The sequence below is a fragment of the Crocodylus siamensis genome, chromosome 2, assembly GCF_052110815.1.
Source record: "Crocodylus siamensis isolate JL-2025a chromosome 2, ASM5211081v1, whole genome shotgun sequence".
Classification (NCBI taxonomy): domain Eukaryota; kingdom Metazoa; phylum Chordata; order Crocodylia; family Crocodylidae; genus Crocodylus; species Crocodylus siamensis.
Genome location: NC_143396.1, coordinates 15,420,900 through 15,438,292, shown reverse-complemented (window position 1 = coordinate 15,438,292; position 17,393 = coordinate 15,420,900). Strand labels below are relative to the sequence as shown.

Sequence of the window (17,393 nt, the reverse complement as noted above, 5' to 3'; positions counted from 1 at the left end):
GAGAGTTATTGTAACAATCCGAGACCCTCCGAGAAGAGACGGTATAGAATTGCAAAATATTAATAATCGTCTGTTTAATAAAAACCTTAAAGCTTAGTATGTAATACAACAGGATGTAATAGAGATTGTAAAACATAAAAAGCTTCAGGGTTGACAAGAATCAAACCCAAGAGTCATATTGTAAACATAAAACACCGACTAGTTCATATGAAGAGATCAACTTTTTTCTTGCAACAGATACATTTTCTCTCCAAGCTAACCCCACATACCGAGTTTGTTTGTACTCTAGATTGAAGATTAGTATAGTAATGGCAAACTGTACTCTATGATGAAGAACAACTGTTTTTACAAACAGAACAATACAGTGTAAAATTTTTTTAAATAATTGCTTTGAATTCTGCAGTTCTGCAAAGCCTGAAAATTGTGTTTCAATAACCATTTTTAAAAGTTTGAAATGAGCATGTAAAATGACAGCTTGTATTTAAAATTTGAAATTATCCAATATGAAACGTAATCTGTTAATTCCCAAGAGAGGGTGTGATAACAGCAATGCTGACAAGACCCTTTGCTGCAGTGGAGCTTCTGGGTGCTGCAATAACAGACACACGTTTCTTATGAAGCATAATACTATCTTAAGAAAATTGTTTGGTAAGCATCCTAATTTCATACCTCACAGCATCCAGTCTCTTGTTCTGTCGAATGAGTTCAATGAACTCCTGAATCCTTAGGCTGAACTCCAGACAGCTCTGAGATTAAAGACAAGACAGGGTCTTAGACGGGGCCACAGCAGCATTGCACAGTGTATCTTATGGTGTTTAAGTACTCAGTGTGCCACAAAATAGTGTTAATGGCATGCAACTTTGTTTGCTTGCTTTTTAGGCATTCATGCAGATAAAGCAGTTTAATGGGTGATGAAATGCTAGCACACAGAATGCCTTAAAAGCAAACAAAAACCTCCTACCTCTCACCCTTCTTCAAAACTGAAATGTTTTAATAGGAATCAACTGTGTCCTGATGACTGAAGGACCCCACCATCCTCTGGGTGTGAATGGATTACAGCTGGGTTGCTTTGTACCATATTCCAATTGTATGAGAGCAGATATTGCAGAAATTTCTGAGACAAAGCAACAATTAAGATAGAGGGACCTCTTTGCCAAAGGGGACCAAAAGTATTAGACAAGGTTGTGGGGGATAGAAACAGAGTCTGAACACTAGCTCAAATGTACCCGTATTCACGTGCAGGAAAGGGCACGTTGAATTTGGGTCACTGAGGATTTGCCTTCCCTCACAAAACGCCCATCCCAGTTCCCCCTCCCATCACCCTCCCTAGTAGTGACTTAAAAGTCATACTAAGGAGACATCTCGCACAAGAAAACCATGTGACATTTACCTGCTTTTGGAAAAAGGTAAATTTTGAGGCCTACTAAAGTTGACAGTATTCATCACCAGTATGAACATGTGGAATTAAAAAGAAAAAATAAATCCTTTTCCCCCAAAGGAAGTCACTGTGCTTTAGCATATACAGGCACAGGCAACTATTTTTTTTTTTTTTTAAAGAAAGCAAAAAAAGAAAATAATAATAAATACTCCCTGTGCTCAAAAATAAAAGTATTTCTCAAGTTTCTCTGCTCCATTTAGCAAATGTTTCTCTCCTCCATGTTTCTAATGAATGGGGATCTTTTGTTTATTGTGTATGTGCACAGTAATATCAAAATTCCTCAGTGACATCAGCAGGAATTTAAGTAGCTCCAAAATCTGGATCAGTTAACTGTTTCTGGTAGCCGTTGCAAAAAATTATGCATTTATTTGTTTTTAAATGGGAAATTTTGTAGAGCAATTTGAAAGAAATCTCACATTGACAGAATGCAGTCTAAATTAGTTTAAAAGGAAGTACTGGGGGGAGGAGGGGAAGGGGAATATATCAGTTAACTTTCTAATTTGCAAAACTGTTTGCTCAGGAAAGGAAGAACCAGCCTTTTAACAACAGCATTTTTCCATAGCCTAAGTTTTGTGAGAGACAGAACACTTCAACTTCAGATCTACATAAAAAAAAGATGGAGCCAATTTTTAAATGATTTTTTAAAAATCCTTAGTTATTTAAGATGCACATTTTATTTAAGGGCAGGGGGATTTTAGAAGTTTATCTTTTAACAACAGGCTGTATTGTTTTTTAATTAGTCAACCATTCTCTATAGACAGTGCATTCTGAATTCTAACCCTGTTTCCTCTTAAAAGTACTGGAAGAGAACAGATTCCCTCCAAACAACCTTCAAAGCTTTAGAATTCTTCAAGTGAACTGAAAGCCAACGGATCGTCTGGATTTTAGAAAATGTTATAAATTAACACCCCCCAAACGTGTCCAGTGTTTTCAGAACTATGCTTTACAAATCCTGCACAAGTTTGGGCAACAGTTCCACAGCCCTTGTTACCAAGAGTGAGACTGCTCACGCATGTAAGGACTCCAGCAATGGGTATTCTTCCCACCTTTCCAGTCTACCCCACCCCATTGTTAAAGTTGCAGGTGGGGGTTTAGCAAACTAACATTGATAAACAGCTCACTTTCTATTCCAGACACTACCCAGGAATTTACTCCTTGGTTATTTTTAAAAAGCAAGTTATTTCTCTTTCTCCAGCTCTAACCTATCATAGCCTTGGCTTTTAACGTAAAAGTAGGGCTTGCAGAAATATTTTTTTTTTTTATTCCTGGTTGTTACCATCATGTTGAAGATTGGTGATGGAAAAAAAGTTAAGAGTACTTCAGATTTCATTCCTCACGTTACTTAACAAGTTAAAATGACATAAGGCTTTCTTCAGCATTATAATTATCCAAGTGTTTACATACCAATTCTGGTTTTCCTTTAATGGTTTCCATAACAACATCATCATTTTCTTTAGAGTAATCACTGGCCGATTTAGTTTTGCATCCCATCTTCGGTTCACTCTCATTTTGGAGCCCCTGAGTGACAGAGAACGTCGCTCTTTGCTTGGCATTAAGTGCACTCAAACATTTTTGGTTAAAGAAAGTGCTTAGTTTAAAAATAACAAGAAAAAAGAGAAAGACACAAAAACCTTTCCAAGGGAAGCAGGGACTTTAGTTAATGTCAGTTAAAAACAGATTTCTGCAAGCCCTATAAAAGATTAAACTTAGTTTTAAAAGAATGCTGTACAAAGAAGGGAATTTAAACTAACTTTATAAGAACAAATAAAAAGTGACACCTTATGTTCAGTTCATGGTGTTCAAGGGCTAGAAAAATGTATTATGTTCACACTACACTAAATGCAGCTTCTTTGAGTACTGTTTCCTCTTACAAATGCAGGTAAGCTTTCTTTAAGTTTTCACAGCTGTAGAAAACTTTTCTATTAAAATTTCTCCCACTGTGTTATGCTTAAGGACATCTGCTTAGCATTTCAATTGCTCACCACACTTTTTAGAAACAGCTTCATATACACACCATGAATTATGTTCTCAGCAGGATGCAAGGAGTTACGCACATAAGTCTTCATGCATCGAGATGAGATTATACTTCTTTGCACTTAGGTTTCTCTAAATCGCATTAAAACAAAGTCATACTGCTATGTAATTTCACTGTAAGTTTGTCAAGGAAAAACTTGCATTTAGAGGACCTAGATTCAGTATCAAGTTTAATCTGGGTGTTAGTGGGTGCAACTCCACTGATTCTGGCCTAAGTACTCAAGGGCTGTATTTTGCACTTTGGATCTTTACGTTAGTACAAGTCCTTATTCGTATCTAAATTTTAAACCATAGCCAAATATTCAAAGAATTCTGAAAAGCAGGACAGTTTATATCAAGTAAAAGCTTTATACATTACACTACTATACCTTCATTTTCCTGAGCCTGGATTTGTTATCATGACACCAAGCCAAGCAAGTCATGGTTTCCTGTCTTTCCAAGGATTCTTCTACTTCTTTAGCAGTCAGGAACATCTCAATATTTACCAGATCCTTAAGAGAAAGAAAAAAAAAGAGCAGTTAAGTTCTGTTTTATAAGAGGAAATTCTACACAAAAATTACTTTTTTTATACCTACAGATAGAGGACTACCACTTTGAGATATGTCTGGTTTTAAAACTCTCTCGCAAATGATACTCATGTAAAAATAAAACAACAGCAGCACTTTTGAATAATAACAATCATGTACATAAGATATAAAGTAATATTAAAAAGTTTGTGAATTCATTTTTTCATACACAGCCAAAAGCAGACAGTGAACTTTTTTAAAATACAAGGCTAGAACTAAGGAAAGAGGAGGGAAGAAGTGGTTTCAGTCATACTCAAATTTGTTTGGAAGCTGGCATGAAACAAATCTGGGGAATACAAACAATTTTCCATCGATACCATATCACAAGAACTAGCATCATAACTGGTACCTAGACTGAGAAGGACTGTAGAGATCAAGATACGTCTCCATGGACTGAGCGACTCCAATGGCAGCGTGTGATGTTGCAATGTGGCTCCCTTACTGTACTTGTTTTGTTGGGCAAGTTCTGTAGATCCAACGGATTACTAGTCTATCACTTTTAAGAAGCTAAATTCCAGTTTAAAGGTTCGATTTTTATATATATAGCACTTATGAAGAAGTGATGATTTCATGTGTGTCAGTTACATAGAATGTGACAGCATGTACTAGAAATCAGCTTTGCAACCTATCACTGAGTAATTTGTAAATAGATGCAACACATGTTTTGTATTAACATTCTCATTTGATTTCTACTCCCTTTAAATCAGCAGAATTACATACAAGAGAAAGAGGTGAAGACTTACTAGCTTCAACAAAACTACCTGTCACCTGTGGAGTTTCTGGGAATGCTTTGTAAAAGTCTGATGCTTCCATGTGCTTCCTTTTAGCTTCTTAACATAAAAAAAAAAAAAAAAAAAAAATGAACTCACCCCACCCCTCCCCAATTGCTTTGGCACTACAATTATTCATGTCTGAAACATCCTGATTCCAGTGTCTAAACACAAGGAGTACAAGTTACAGTATTAAAATTCCATTTTGCTGAGTGACAGGACATCTCACAGGAAGTGAAAACATTGCTTGTGACAAGCACAACCTAGTGTTAATTTGCCTAGGGCAAACACTTAGCTGCACCTATATACAGCTTCATAATTCACCCAGAGCTTTGTACATTCAAATGGACAAAGTCAAATGCAACTGAATATATCCACTCTTTAAGACACACTGTGGTAGATTATTAAAGGATTTTTTTCCATTCATTTGTAATGAAAGGATTTAGAAGGGTGTTTTCAAACTAAGATGAACTGGATCCATTTTGAATTGGCATCCCCAGAGATTATTCTGAGCTGCATAAATGTGTCATGCTGTGACAGCTCATACTTAGAGGAAGAAAATTCTCTGTGGGGAACCGTACAATTCAATGTTCTACAAACACAATAATCCAGTACTAAGAATGTTTGTATTAACATAAAAATGAACTTGTTCCACCAAATGGAAAAGTGTATGTATGTTTCAAGGCAGTACTGAAAACCATACAACTGAAATATGCTGAATATGACAGATATTCAGAATGGCGCTAATGAACAAGGACGCTGCCGGAGTAGGAGGTGGTATTTTCAGCTGTTAGTCTATACAGCTGCTGTGTTGTAACTCAGTCTTCGTTAACCACCTCTTGGGACAGTCTGAGATATTAATTCAGTTTATAAACCAGACATTTATTTGTACAGGTAGTACCACATTTCTCAGTTTTGTTTTCTTGCACATTCATGATCTCCTGAGCAGTAAACTAAGACAAAAGGGCTAGGGACAAAAGTTGCACATAAACTGGTTTAAGTCATCAGGAACTGGTTTAAACCTGTAACAGAACAGAAGTTCACTGCACATAAACCAGTTTCAAAATGACAGAAACTGGTTTAAGATAAACTGGTTGAATGTAGTATCACACTTGACTGATTTAGGTCAAACCTGTTTATGAAACTTCTGTTCCAGACCCCTTCCTGGTTCAAGTTAAAATCACAGTCCCCCCGCATCCCAGAACGCTTTGCAGCTCTGAGCTAGGTTGTGCTGTCTGCTCCAGAGAGCAGGGCTGGGACTGCCCCTTTGCTCCCTAGCCAGAGCAGTGAGGGCTGGCTCACTACCTCACACCAGGCAAACCCTTGTCGGGGTCTGGGGTTGGGAGGGGAGGGCGGGGGTTAAATGTCTTTTCTCCCCTGAGTAAGAAGCTGCCGTTATGGCTGTGACTTGCTACTGGCTGTGACTGTAGACTAAAAATCCCAGAGGCACCTGGAAGCAGGAAGAGGACATGATAAACAACCCTGCAGAGTCCTGCTGCTGCGAGTATGGACTGCAAATCCAAGAGACCTTTGGGGCAAATAGGAAGAGGAAGCAAACATATAGCCCATGCTGGCTACGTGCCAGATAGCAGTGCTCTAGCACCTCCCAGCTTCTGGCTTGAGCCAGTGCAGGCATGTGGCTGCATTTCCTGAATCAAAAGCAAATGTCTGTTCATTGGCTTATTGGTTCAAACTTTGCAGCTTAGACTAAGCTGTAAAGACTGAATAAATTCAGCCTGAGGCTTTTTGACTGTCTGTACTTAGCCAAGGCCAGTACTGCAGAAGTAGAAACAGCTACAGGCCTGTTTATACAGGCACAGTATTGCTTAGAAATTTGAACTTTCCCTAAACTTTTCCCTACCCCCCAACAATTTAAAAGCCAAATTGTCCTCAGAGAAGATTTGCAAAGCAAATATAATCATTTAAAAATATAGCTACCATTTACCATCTAATTTACAGTACCACAAGAAACACACAACTTAATTCTGACCTCACTCTGATTTGCAATATTTTGTCAGCTGAATTAAAGGAGTTACTCACACCAGAGCAAAAATCCAACAGCGATCTAAATGTATACCAAGATCATTTGTTGGTCTTTTTATGAGGAGGCAAATAGTTTGATCTGTGTGTTGGTAAAAGGGCTTGAAGTGATAACATAGCAGTGTTTACCTGAAAAAAATCCTTTTCATGTAAAAAAAGGAAAAAAAAAAAAAGGCAGTCAGTATCTACGTGGTAACTCAACCTTCCATTAATGGCACCCTCAGAAGAATCACACGTATGTGACCCTTTTGAATGAAAGTCAGAGGGCAGACTGGGAAAAACCAATTTGTCCAAACAAACAAAAAACATGGTCCAATGTTTACGTATTTTTCATACAAATCATCCGTTTGTAGTGTTGTCAAGGGAACTCTACATACTCCACGTTGCCACTGGCACTTGGCATACTGCATATCTATATACATGCATAATAAGCAAGCATTAGGACAGTTTCTCTTTTTTCTGTTAAAACTATGCATCTGTACCTCTACTAGTGTTCAGAAAACTTCTCAGATTTAACAAGCATACATATAAATGTAAATGTTTGCTGGATGAAGTTGACTCCATACATATTTAAAAAACAAAGCATTTAACAGCCTCATAGATCCTGGTCAATGATTACTGAATTATTACTTCAAGGTTATTCAGTCTGTTACTACTTACAACTGTACGCTGCGACTTCAATACCACAATTATCTTTTCCATTTTTGCAGTTACTAACAAGTGTAACCAAAAAAATGTCAACATAAATCACCATTAAATAAGCTATAGTGAGTATACATATAAAACAAAAATTGGTTTATTGTACTCCAAAGTTGTCTCACTGATCATCATAGGACAAACCAACTAAAAAGCTAGCACAATGACATGGTTTAAAATGTCTCACTGTCAATATATCCTCAAAAGCCAAAACAAGAAAAAGTATATAGCTCAATCAGGTTTGCTATTTTCTTGAAGTTTACCATTTTCCCTCAAAAAGCACACTATCAAAAAATTCATATTTTTTATACTTAAAAAGCTCTGTGGTAAATTAAAAAGAAAAATAAATCACTTTTTTGTTTTATCTTTGGCTTCATCTTTTTATGTCCTATAATTAAATCTCAGCACAAGATTAAGTTAGACTCCCTTTAAATAATATGAGAATAGCATTAGATTTAGAGTTGCCAAATTGGTAAAGTCATATACCATACATTTATCAGCAGGGATCCAGGTTTTCCATTTCCTGCAGAAAAATGGAGTAAACTGCAGATTTTACCTTTTACTGGAGGGAAACACAGATTTCTCATTTTACCGGAGAAACCTGCGGATTTGCAGTTTTCCCATGAGCCCTCTGTAGGCTGGCAAAGTTCCAGCCTGCAGGGGGCTGGGAGGGAGTGGGAGGAGGGCAGTCATGTATGGGAACCATGTGCGCATATATGCACATGGCCCCAGGCAGCCTGGACAGCAACCCCTACAGGTAAATGGCGGGGGAAACTGAGACCCCCATAGGGAGGGAGGGAGGGAGGGAGTTGGCAGGGCTGGGGCTGCTGACCAGCTGGGCAGTGCGTGGCAGCTTGAGGCCCGTGCCCACAATGCATGGCCACAGGGTCCCGGCAGGGAGCAGGATGGGACCACAGGCAGCTTGTCCAGAGAGTGGGAGGGAGTGGGACTGGCTCTGAGACTATGCCCACTCCCAAGGGGCAAGGGGAACCCGTACCCCCCCGCCCCCCAATCTGTGCACTGTCCACTGCAGGCTCAGGCTCCTGCCATGCTGCCTTCCCCGGCACCTCTGTAGTCTGGTGTGTGCGATCGGGCGCTGCAGGCAACAGTGAAGCTGCACAGGAAGCTGCCTACCACTGCAAGCTCCGCGCTGCCCATTTCCCCTGCACGCAACCACATGCTGCCAGCCCCGCTGTAGTTGTGCAGGCAGAGGACACCTCGCTAGAGCAGCACAGAGCTTGCAGTAGCGGGCAGCTTCATACATGGCTCCACTGTTCTTTGCAGCGTCAGGTCATACATAGCAGGCTGCAGAGACTGCAGGAGAGGGCAGCAGGGTGGGAGCCTGAGCCTGCAGTGAGCAGCATACAGCCCACACACAGATGTGGGGGGCCCAGGTCCCCCTGTCCCCCAGGAGTGCATGCCATGGTGGGGAGCAGCCCCCTCAGCCCAAGCCCGCAGCAGGCAGTAGGGGGGTGGAACCAGGCTCCACTCTGTTGCAGCAGCCACCGCCTCCTGCCAGGGGCAGGGGGCTGTGGACCCAGGTCCATGGCTCTGTATCCCTGGCAGCTGGGAGTCCCCTCGGGCAGGGCTGGGGGAGCAGGAGCTATGGGTGGGGAATGAGGGTCACCAGCAGGGTTGGGGGGAGCAAGCAACAGAACCAGGGCTGTAGAGGTTGGGGGGAGGGGCACCAGGGGGGCCTTTCATTTTAGTAACGACTTTGGGGTTTTTAAATCAGATAATTTGCCATTTTTTAACTGGGAATATCAGGATCCCTGTTTATCAATGAAGTGCCAGTTTAACAGTCTTCCTCAGCTGCCAGCAAACAAGACACAATAAAATCCCTGATATTCGGCATGAGTGGGTTTCCGCCTGGACATGGAGCAGTGTGGAGTAGCCGCATGCGAAACAGTGGCAGCGCAGCATAGTGTGGTGGGTGGTGGCGGCAGTAGCTGCATGCAAGCTTCTTTCCTAACCCCCCCCACCTCCCGCATACGATTGGAAATTTAAGTTACTAGAGTGTTCTGGTTAGTAAAATCCCAGATAACAGGGATTTTACTGTATTATCTGCCTCTTATTAAGTTTATTGAAGGGTGAAAAGGTAAGTAGATCATGCTGAATCCAAATTTTCTTCATTTTTCAACAGGAAATGCAGGATGACACAAGCAGTGTTTTAAGTTACCAATGGCTGGCCAAATGTCCCAACCCCATGCACAAAGTCATTGCTTGCAATTGTTCTGTAACTAGTTCCTTCTATTACCCTACAGTTTTAACACTAGGGAGGAGAGCAGGGAAGGAAAGGGAAGACAAGAAGTCTCTTGGGCTAGGGACATGAATTACACATAAACCAGTATAAGTGATCGGAAACCAGTTCAAATCTGTAACACAACAGAAGTTCAGTGCACCTAAACCACTTTCAAAATGAACACTGATTAATGCGATAATAAATCACGTGTTAGCCACGATTAATTGACAGCCCTAGTATAAATATTATTCCATTTATGCCTACAGTACTGATATTTATTTGTTGTTTCCTCATGAAATGAAATGAAATGAAAGTTTAGAAATATGGTAATACTAGATGTAAAATATACACCTCGTTCTTCCCAAAATAAATTAAATAAAGAACTGGAGGAGGGGTGAAAAGAACCTTTAAGAAAAGGCAAATATACCTACACATCCAACTGGAGACCTGTTCATAGATTCATAGAAGTCGGGTTGGAAGGGACCTTGTGGATCTTCTAGTCCAACCCCCTGCCCTGGGCAGGAGAGAAAACTGGGCTCAAGTGACCCCAGCCAGGTAAAATGCCAAGCCACCTTTTAAAGACCCCCAGGGTAGAAGCCATTACCACTTCCCTTGGAAGTTGGTTGCAGATCCTAGCCGCCGACTGTGAAGAAGTGCCTTCTAATACCTAGTCTAAGTGTACTCTCTAGCAACTTATGGCCTTGTTACTCTGGGAGGTGCTTGGGGGAACAAGGTCTCTCCCAAACCCCGCTGGTCCCCCCTAGTAAGTTTAGTGACAACCACCAGGTCCCCCCTCAGACTTCTCTTGCAAAGGCTGAACAAGTTAAGGTCCTGTAGCCTCTCCGTGTAGGGTCTGCTCTGCTGTCCCCGGATTACAGTGGCACTCCTTTGGACCCTCTCAATGTTGTCCACATCCCTCCTGAAGTGCAGCACCCAGAACTGGATGCAGTACTTCAGTTTCAGCCTGACCAGTGTCACATAGGAGGAGGAGGATCACCTTGTTGGCCCTGCTTGCGATATATCTGTGGATGCACAACAAGGTACGGTTAGCCCTACTGTGTTCTTGCATTGTTGGCCCATGTTCATCTTGGAGTCGAGAATGACTCCAAGATCTCTTTCTGCCACCATGCTCTCAAGAAGGGAGTTCCCCAGCCTATAGGTATGCTAGTGGTTCCTAATGCCCAAGTGCAGCACCCTGCACTTGTCAGTATTGAATCCCATCCTATTTTCATTTGCCCACCCCTGTACCCTGTCCAGGTCCTGCTGTAATCTGTCCTTCCTTTCTAGTGTGCCCGCCTCACCCCAAATCTTGGTGTCATCTGCAAATTTAAAACAGGCTGCTCTTCAACCCATCGTCCAAGTCACTAATAAAGAAATTGAACAGTGCGGGCCCAAGGACCGAGCCCTGGGGGGACCCCACTGCCCACTTCCCTCCAGGTCGAAAATGACCCGTCCACCACCAGTACAACCCCTCAGTCCTTTTTGTTACTACACAATGGAGAAGAGGGTAAAAATGTAATGTTATCACTACAATCATCCTTTATTTTGCAATAGGGACAAGAATATCAACAAGCTAGAAATAGTCTTTATGACTTACCGCTTCCCACTTCGGTTTCCAGTGCAACAAGGAAGCATGACCAATACAGATGCACTGATGCATTAGTCCAATATTGGATTGGTACCGATATTAAAAAAAAAAAAAAAACTGGCTGTATTGGGTATTGGCACAATGGGGCCAATAATTTGGCTGATAAATGCCCATGCTGCGTGTAGCCACAGCACGGCACTCAGGCAGCGAGAAGCACAGCCAGCAGCATGGCGAGCTGCCGCCAGCTAGCAAGCCGCGTGTGGTGGAAGGAGAAGGAAGGGGCGGGTGGGCAGAGCAGCTGTACCACAATGTAATCTCACTGCATTCCCTGCTCAGCAAGGTCTGTCCCCTAACACTGCTGGGGAAGCAGATATGGTTGCATGGGGAAAAGCCCTACTTTTGAAGAGCACCCCAGATTCCTTGGGCTGCCTCCCTGAAAGCTGGGAAAGCCCCCTGCAGTGAGGGAGGGGGCAAGTGCAGGTGCTGCCCAGGTGGGAGAGAGCGGGGGTGGGGGGGGAGGGGTGTGTGTGCCCTCCAAATCTGCATGGGGTAGGGTGGGCTGCACCCAGGGCTGTGTGGGGCTCTTATCAGTGGGGATAAGTGTAATGTCTTCCTGGGGCCTTACATGATTCAGTTATTTTAATTTTGACAGCTCATGACAAATAAAAACACTGACTTCTTTCATACCTTTCATGATCGCCCCATAACATCTTCTTTTCATTTATTTCAAAGCAGCCACCTGGCTCCATATTTCTATGCGGTGCTTTATCACAGCACCACCATTGGACTTTCATACTTTTTACTTGCTGGCGTACAAATCTGATAATGCTCCATTATAAATTTGATACTATACAGACTTCTGAACATCATTTGGATGTTCAGAGAAATTTTACAGGCAAAATAATCTTTTCCTGGACAATTCTATAGGTCCTAATGAATAAGCTCTTGATTTCAGTCAGACACATGAAATGAAAGATGCACAATGATTATACAAGGATTACCACACAGAAGATGTAAAACAGTTTGCACAAGTGCCAACACAGCAGGGCAGCAGAAAAAACTAAATGAGATGACTAAGAAGGTAAGTTCCTCTGGAGAAAGGAAGGAGCCAGGACAGCATAAAAAACAGAGATGATTGTAAATTGGTGTTTGGAGAATAAGAGGCAGCTGCATGTCTCAAGAGATTGGCAACGGGGATGTGCCACTTTACCTGTGATACTATCGGTCAAGCTTAGTCTAATCTTTAAGAAAAAACAGAACGACGTCTGACAGGAGTTAGTGTGATGGAACGTATGGAGATGCCAAGCAGACCAAATATTTGCACTGTGCCACCTGCTCCAAAACACAGACATTTGTTTCACTTATTATTATTATTATTATTATTATAAGCATTAAAGGCTAATCAGGTCAACAAGGATGCAGAATTTTCTTTGGAAATTTAGAACCCTTTTTCTAATCCAATTTAAAAAAACCCCAAAAGATGGAGATGCTCCACAACTGGTAATTATGTACAGAAAGTGTCTAGAGAGAAGTACAGAATTGCTTGGAAAGCATGAAGTGCATTATATGCTATAAATTAGAAATAAAGGAGAATGCCAAAAGGAAAGCTCCTTAATATATTGTATGATTCATAGAGGGGTAAGCTGGATGGGACCTCATAGGTCATCTAGTCCAACTCCCACCCCCATCCCACCTGAAGCAAAATCATCCCCATCTATGATATACCACCAGCGGCCACATAATCTAACCATCAGCACAAACATAACAACCCTGCATTTGTAATGTCTTCATTGTGAGAGATCTCAGATGTGCTTTTAATATTAAAGTATATCCACCTCATTTGTGAGAGAGGTGCAGCCATCTTGGCGAAACGCCACATTAAACACCCACACAGTACTGCCACCCAAAAAGAGATTAGTTTTAGGTTTAAGTTTTTATTTTAGGAACATATGTTATATAAATTCATTTAGCAGAACAATATTAATAGTGCTACTGGGACTGCTTCACGTGGTTTGTGGTTTATACGTAAATTTATGTCAAGATCTACACACCTTGTACTTTTTGTTACTCTTTTTTTTTTTAAAAACGCAACAAATTCTAAAGTATTAATCACCACTGTAGCATGATACTTGTCAAACAAGTTGAGCCAAGCAAGTTCGTGCCTCCAGCAAAGTTGTAGAGTATTATATAAATGTAATGAAACACAGCATGAAATTGGCTCATTTTTGAACATTCAGATTTTCTCCTGAAGCGCCTGTAAAGCTTCCCACCTTCTACACCTAGTATTCCATTAATGACAAGATGGCTTAATCTCAAATCGTAAGAACAGCAGCAGCACTTCTTCTGGCTGTACAGCAGAGGTGTCAAATGTCAGACTTGAGGAGGAGCCCCGTCATCTAGAGCCCAGTGCTGCCCCTGGGTCTCAGAAGACCCACATAGGAACATGCCACAGCAGTCTCACAGGCAGGGGCCAGGTAGCACACATCATGCAACGCTTTGTTCCATCTACATCTGGAAACAAGTGCAGTATGCAGTGCAGTCTAATGTGGGTCCCAGACCAGCTACAGCAGGCACAGCACTGCACGCCATGCCCATTCTGGCTGGACTGTATCACATGTGCCACCCAACCTGGCAGTTCTTGGGCTGTGTTAGATGATGCCTGTTCTAGCCAGTCCAGGACCTGCACTGTATATGGTGCTTACAAGTGCCATGTGCAGCACGAAGTCCCCAACCAGCTGGAGAAAGCACTGTGTATGATGTGGTTCCCAGAGTGGGCGCTTCATGGTGGTGCAGCCTGATCAGGGTAGGCATTGCCTGTAGTGCAGTGCCCACTCTGATCAATCTGGGATCCATGTTACAGGTCCCCAGCTGGAATACACTGTATGTGGCCCCCATTTCAGCCGTTCTGGCATCTGTTGCATGCAGTGCAGGTCCCAGACTGGCTGAAACAGGTGCCAGACATGGTATGTAGGGGGAAGGGGAGGGGGGCTACAGGCCCTATCCAGCCCATTGACAAGTCATGCAAGGCTAGTCATTCAGCCAGCGGGGCAGGATGAGTTTGACACCCCTCCTCTATAGCTTCATTACCTGCAACATGTAACTATGCTTCCTAAATTAAAGTAAAACTCACTTATTAATGCAATCTTCAGCCCTGAAATAGCACTTTGCTTGGGTCAAGAAAGGAGACAGCTCTGATTAAACAAACAGCACTACTGTGGCAAGGGAGCTGGGTGGTGGCAGGGCTCCTTGACAGCTCTCTGCAATGGGCTGAGGGATGGATCCAGTTCCCTTCCCTGTAGCGCTACATGTAACTAGACAGGTGTTACACTCTAGCGAGATGCCCAGTAGTACTAAAGAAGAAGTTCCTTTTAAAGAGAAACATTTTTGTTGTGGATCCACCCTTTCTGCTGTTCTACTGTGTACACACGTGTACACAGTTCAACAAAAAAACGATCACAGGCATCTGTAGTGCTAAAATACAACATCTGTTTAAACACATCATGTACAGTAGGGCTAACATCTTAACTGACCTTCTGTGAGGCCTTCAGTGTCCCAGCTTTGTCCCAGGTGCTTTGACCTAGGAGTTATCCAGATTGACAGGACTAGGTACTTATAGGTCCTATAGTATGAATGGGAAAACCTAGGTACTTCCAAGGGGCGATTCAGATAGCCTGAGGGTGGAAACAGTGTCCAATGTCTCATGTGTGCTGCCATAACATCTTAAGGCAGCACAAATTAAGAACTAACAAGACAACTTCCCCTTTTTTTTCCCCTTCCTTTCATGTGGCACAAAGTCAGTGATGCAACAAAAGGTAGTAGTGAGATATCCTGTGCTGCTTTATTGTCCTGTGGCAGGAAAGTAGAGCATCCCAAGCTGCTCCTACTCTCCAGCCAACTTGGGCAAGTAATCTGGGAGCTTGAAGGCCCCTAAGCCCCCAGAGCTCCTGCTTGCTTTCCCTGCTTACAGGGAGGCACCCCAAGGAAACTGGGGTGCTCTTCAAAAGCAGGGCTTTTCCCCACCCAACCAGATCTGCTCCCCAGCAATTATGTGGGATAGACCTTGCTGAGCAGGGAAAGCGAGATAACATTGCATCATGCTGTTTTTCTGCTCTACGGTCTATGGGCACATCCCTCCTGGGCACCTTCCTGCTGAACACTTAAGCTAGAAATATACATTCCCTGAATGAAACGGGTCAGCTGTGACACAATGTGTTGCAATGTGACCCCATGGGTCAGCTCCTAGAACAGAAAAGCATTAATTTCAGTATAAGTCACAGCTTTTGAACTTGTTAGCAGTAGAAGCAGCAGCAACAGTAACAGCAACACCCGCACCTGTCATTTTTTGCCCAATAATTTAGTGTTTAGAGCTGAATCAGGACTGGTTATGCATTTTGTTTAAAAAAAAAAAATCCTGCTTCTATAAAATGTTGATGATTTATGCTCAAGAGATCATGGGTAGAGGGCCAGGCTCCCTGCTACAGAGGAAGGCAAAACCCCTTACCATCCACACCAATCTGACCATGGGGTAAAGTTCCTTCCTTACTCCAAAATATGGCAATTGGTCTAATCCGGAGAGGTGGGGAAAACTTTTTAGCTATGAACCTCCAGCTTTGTTCCCAGCAGGAGCACTGGCATAACCAGTTGAAGTCCCCAGCCTTGGCTGTAGTTAACACCCAATGACTCTGGGAAGGCTTAAAAACACTCTGACACGTAGCAGAAAAAGAGGGAAAGGGGACAACTTGCAAAGTACAGAAGCATAGGAAATGATAGAAAATAGCCATTGCTATGCCTAGATCACCCCTGACCTGTGGCTGTCCAACTTCTTCCTGAACAGTTCCAGTGATGGAGAGTTCACAACTTTCCTAGGCAGTCTGTTCCACTGCCTCACTAGTCTCACAGTGAAGAAGTTTTTCTGGATATCCAATCTAAACTTATTCTGCTGCAACTTCAAGCCACTGGTCTGCATCCTCCTCTCTGCAGCAAGAGATAAAAGGTACCTCCCCTCTTGGGCAAACTTCAAGCATTTGTCAGAATGCAAGAATCCCCTGTTCTAATAGCATCCCATAGCCACTGGACTCGTCACATGCCTTCTTGTTTGCTCTCCTGGCCCAACAAATCTTGCTTACATGTTCAAAGGCCGTTTCAACAGGAGGGAGTCCCTGAGCCTCCCCTGGGACATGGAAGATAAGTTATTAAGGCACTCTGGGATGTGGAAGATAAGAGACGAGTTGCTTCAGGGTGGGGGAGGGATTAGAACCAATGCCTTATTTCCTGGGCAAGGGCTCTCACCACTATACTGGGCAAGAGGTGGCATCAACAGCATATCTAGCTCCACCATCTGTTTTACAGAGATATATATACACATGTTCTTAGCATCAACTTTTGCTCCACCTGTTCCAATTTTGCCAAGATAGCAGGGATTTACACATAGGTTAGGTGTCTCCCAGCATCAGTATGGATTCAAACAGAATCAGGGTGAAAGTTATGAGCTTAGGTGAGTGGCATGGACTGCAGCAGCCCAAGGCTTGATGCTTAGTGATCTTCCCAGGACAAAACAGAGGTATCTCATGAATTCAGATTCATAAACTGTTTTGCCACTGCTGAGTGTGGCCGATTTCGATCCCTCTTTGCAACTTAAACATAATTAAAATGCCTACAAGGTTGATTTGGATCCAGCCTCGGGATAAAAAACAGGGATGGAGGACAGTTATTTGCCTGATGACCTTTAACTATCAGTAGCAAAACCCAGTGTTCATCTGTCACCATAAATCCTGTAGACAGACATTTCAATTAGTTATTCATATATTTACACAAAATGCACATCGTATGCAGCATAATTGTCTAAGACAAAAGGAATTTAACAATTAAAATTTGTATTTTAAGGTTTGCTTGTTTTTAGTCCCTAACCAGATTATTGTGCAATGGCTTTCCAACTCGTAGGCTGGCCTATGCTGAAATTTGGAGGATGAAGGAGATAAAAGTCAATTTAACAGCAAAATTAGTAGCAGACATTTACAAG

General features: G+C 42.4%; 1 protein-coding gene across 3 annotated transcripts in view; it reads right to left on the bottom strand.

Annotated features, from left to right (window-relative positions):
- MAEA (macrophage erythroblast attacher, E3 ubiquitin ligase) overlaps positions 1-17,393 on the bottom strand; it is a 92,722-nt gene that overhangs the window by 33,172 nt on the left and 42,157 nt on the right. For 2 of the 3 annotated variants that reach the window (XM_090035381.1, XM_090035379.1), the window contains exons 4-6: positions 3,841-3,963; positions 2,843-2,956; positions 670-746 (exon numbers count right to left, since the gene is read on the bottom strand). In XM_090035381.1, the coding sequence (XP_089891507.1) occupies positions 670-746; positions 2,843-2,956; positions 3,841-3,963 (314 nt within the window). The remainder of the gene's footprint in view (positions 1-669; positions 747-2,842; positions 2,957-3,840; positions 3,964-17,393) is intronic. The other variant, XM_090035380.1, reaches the window with a different exon arrangement.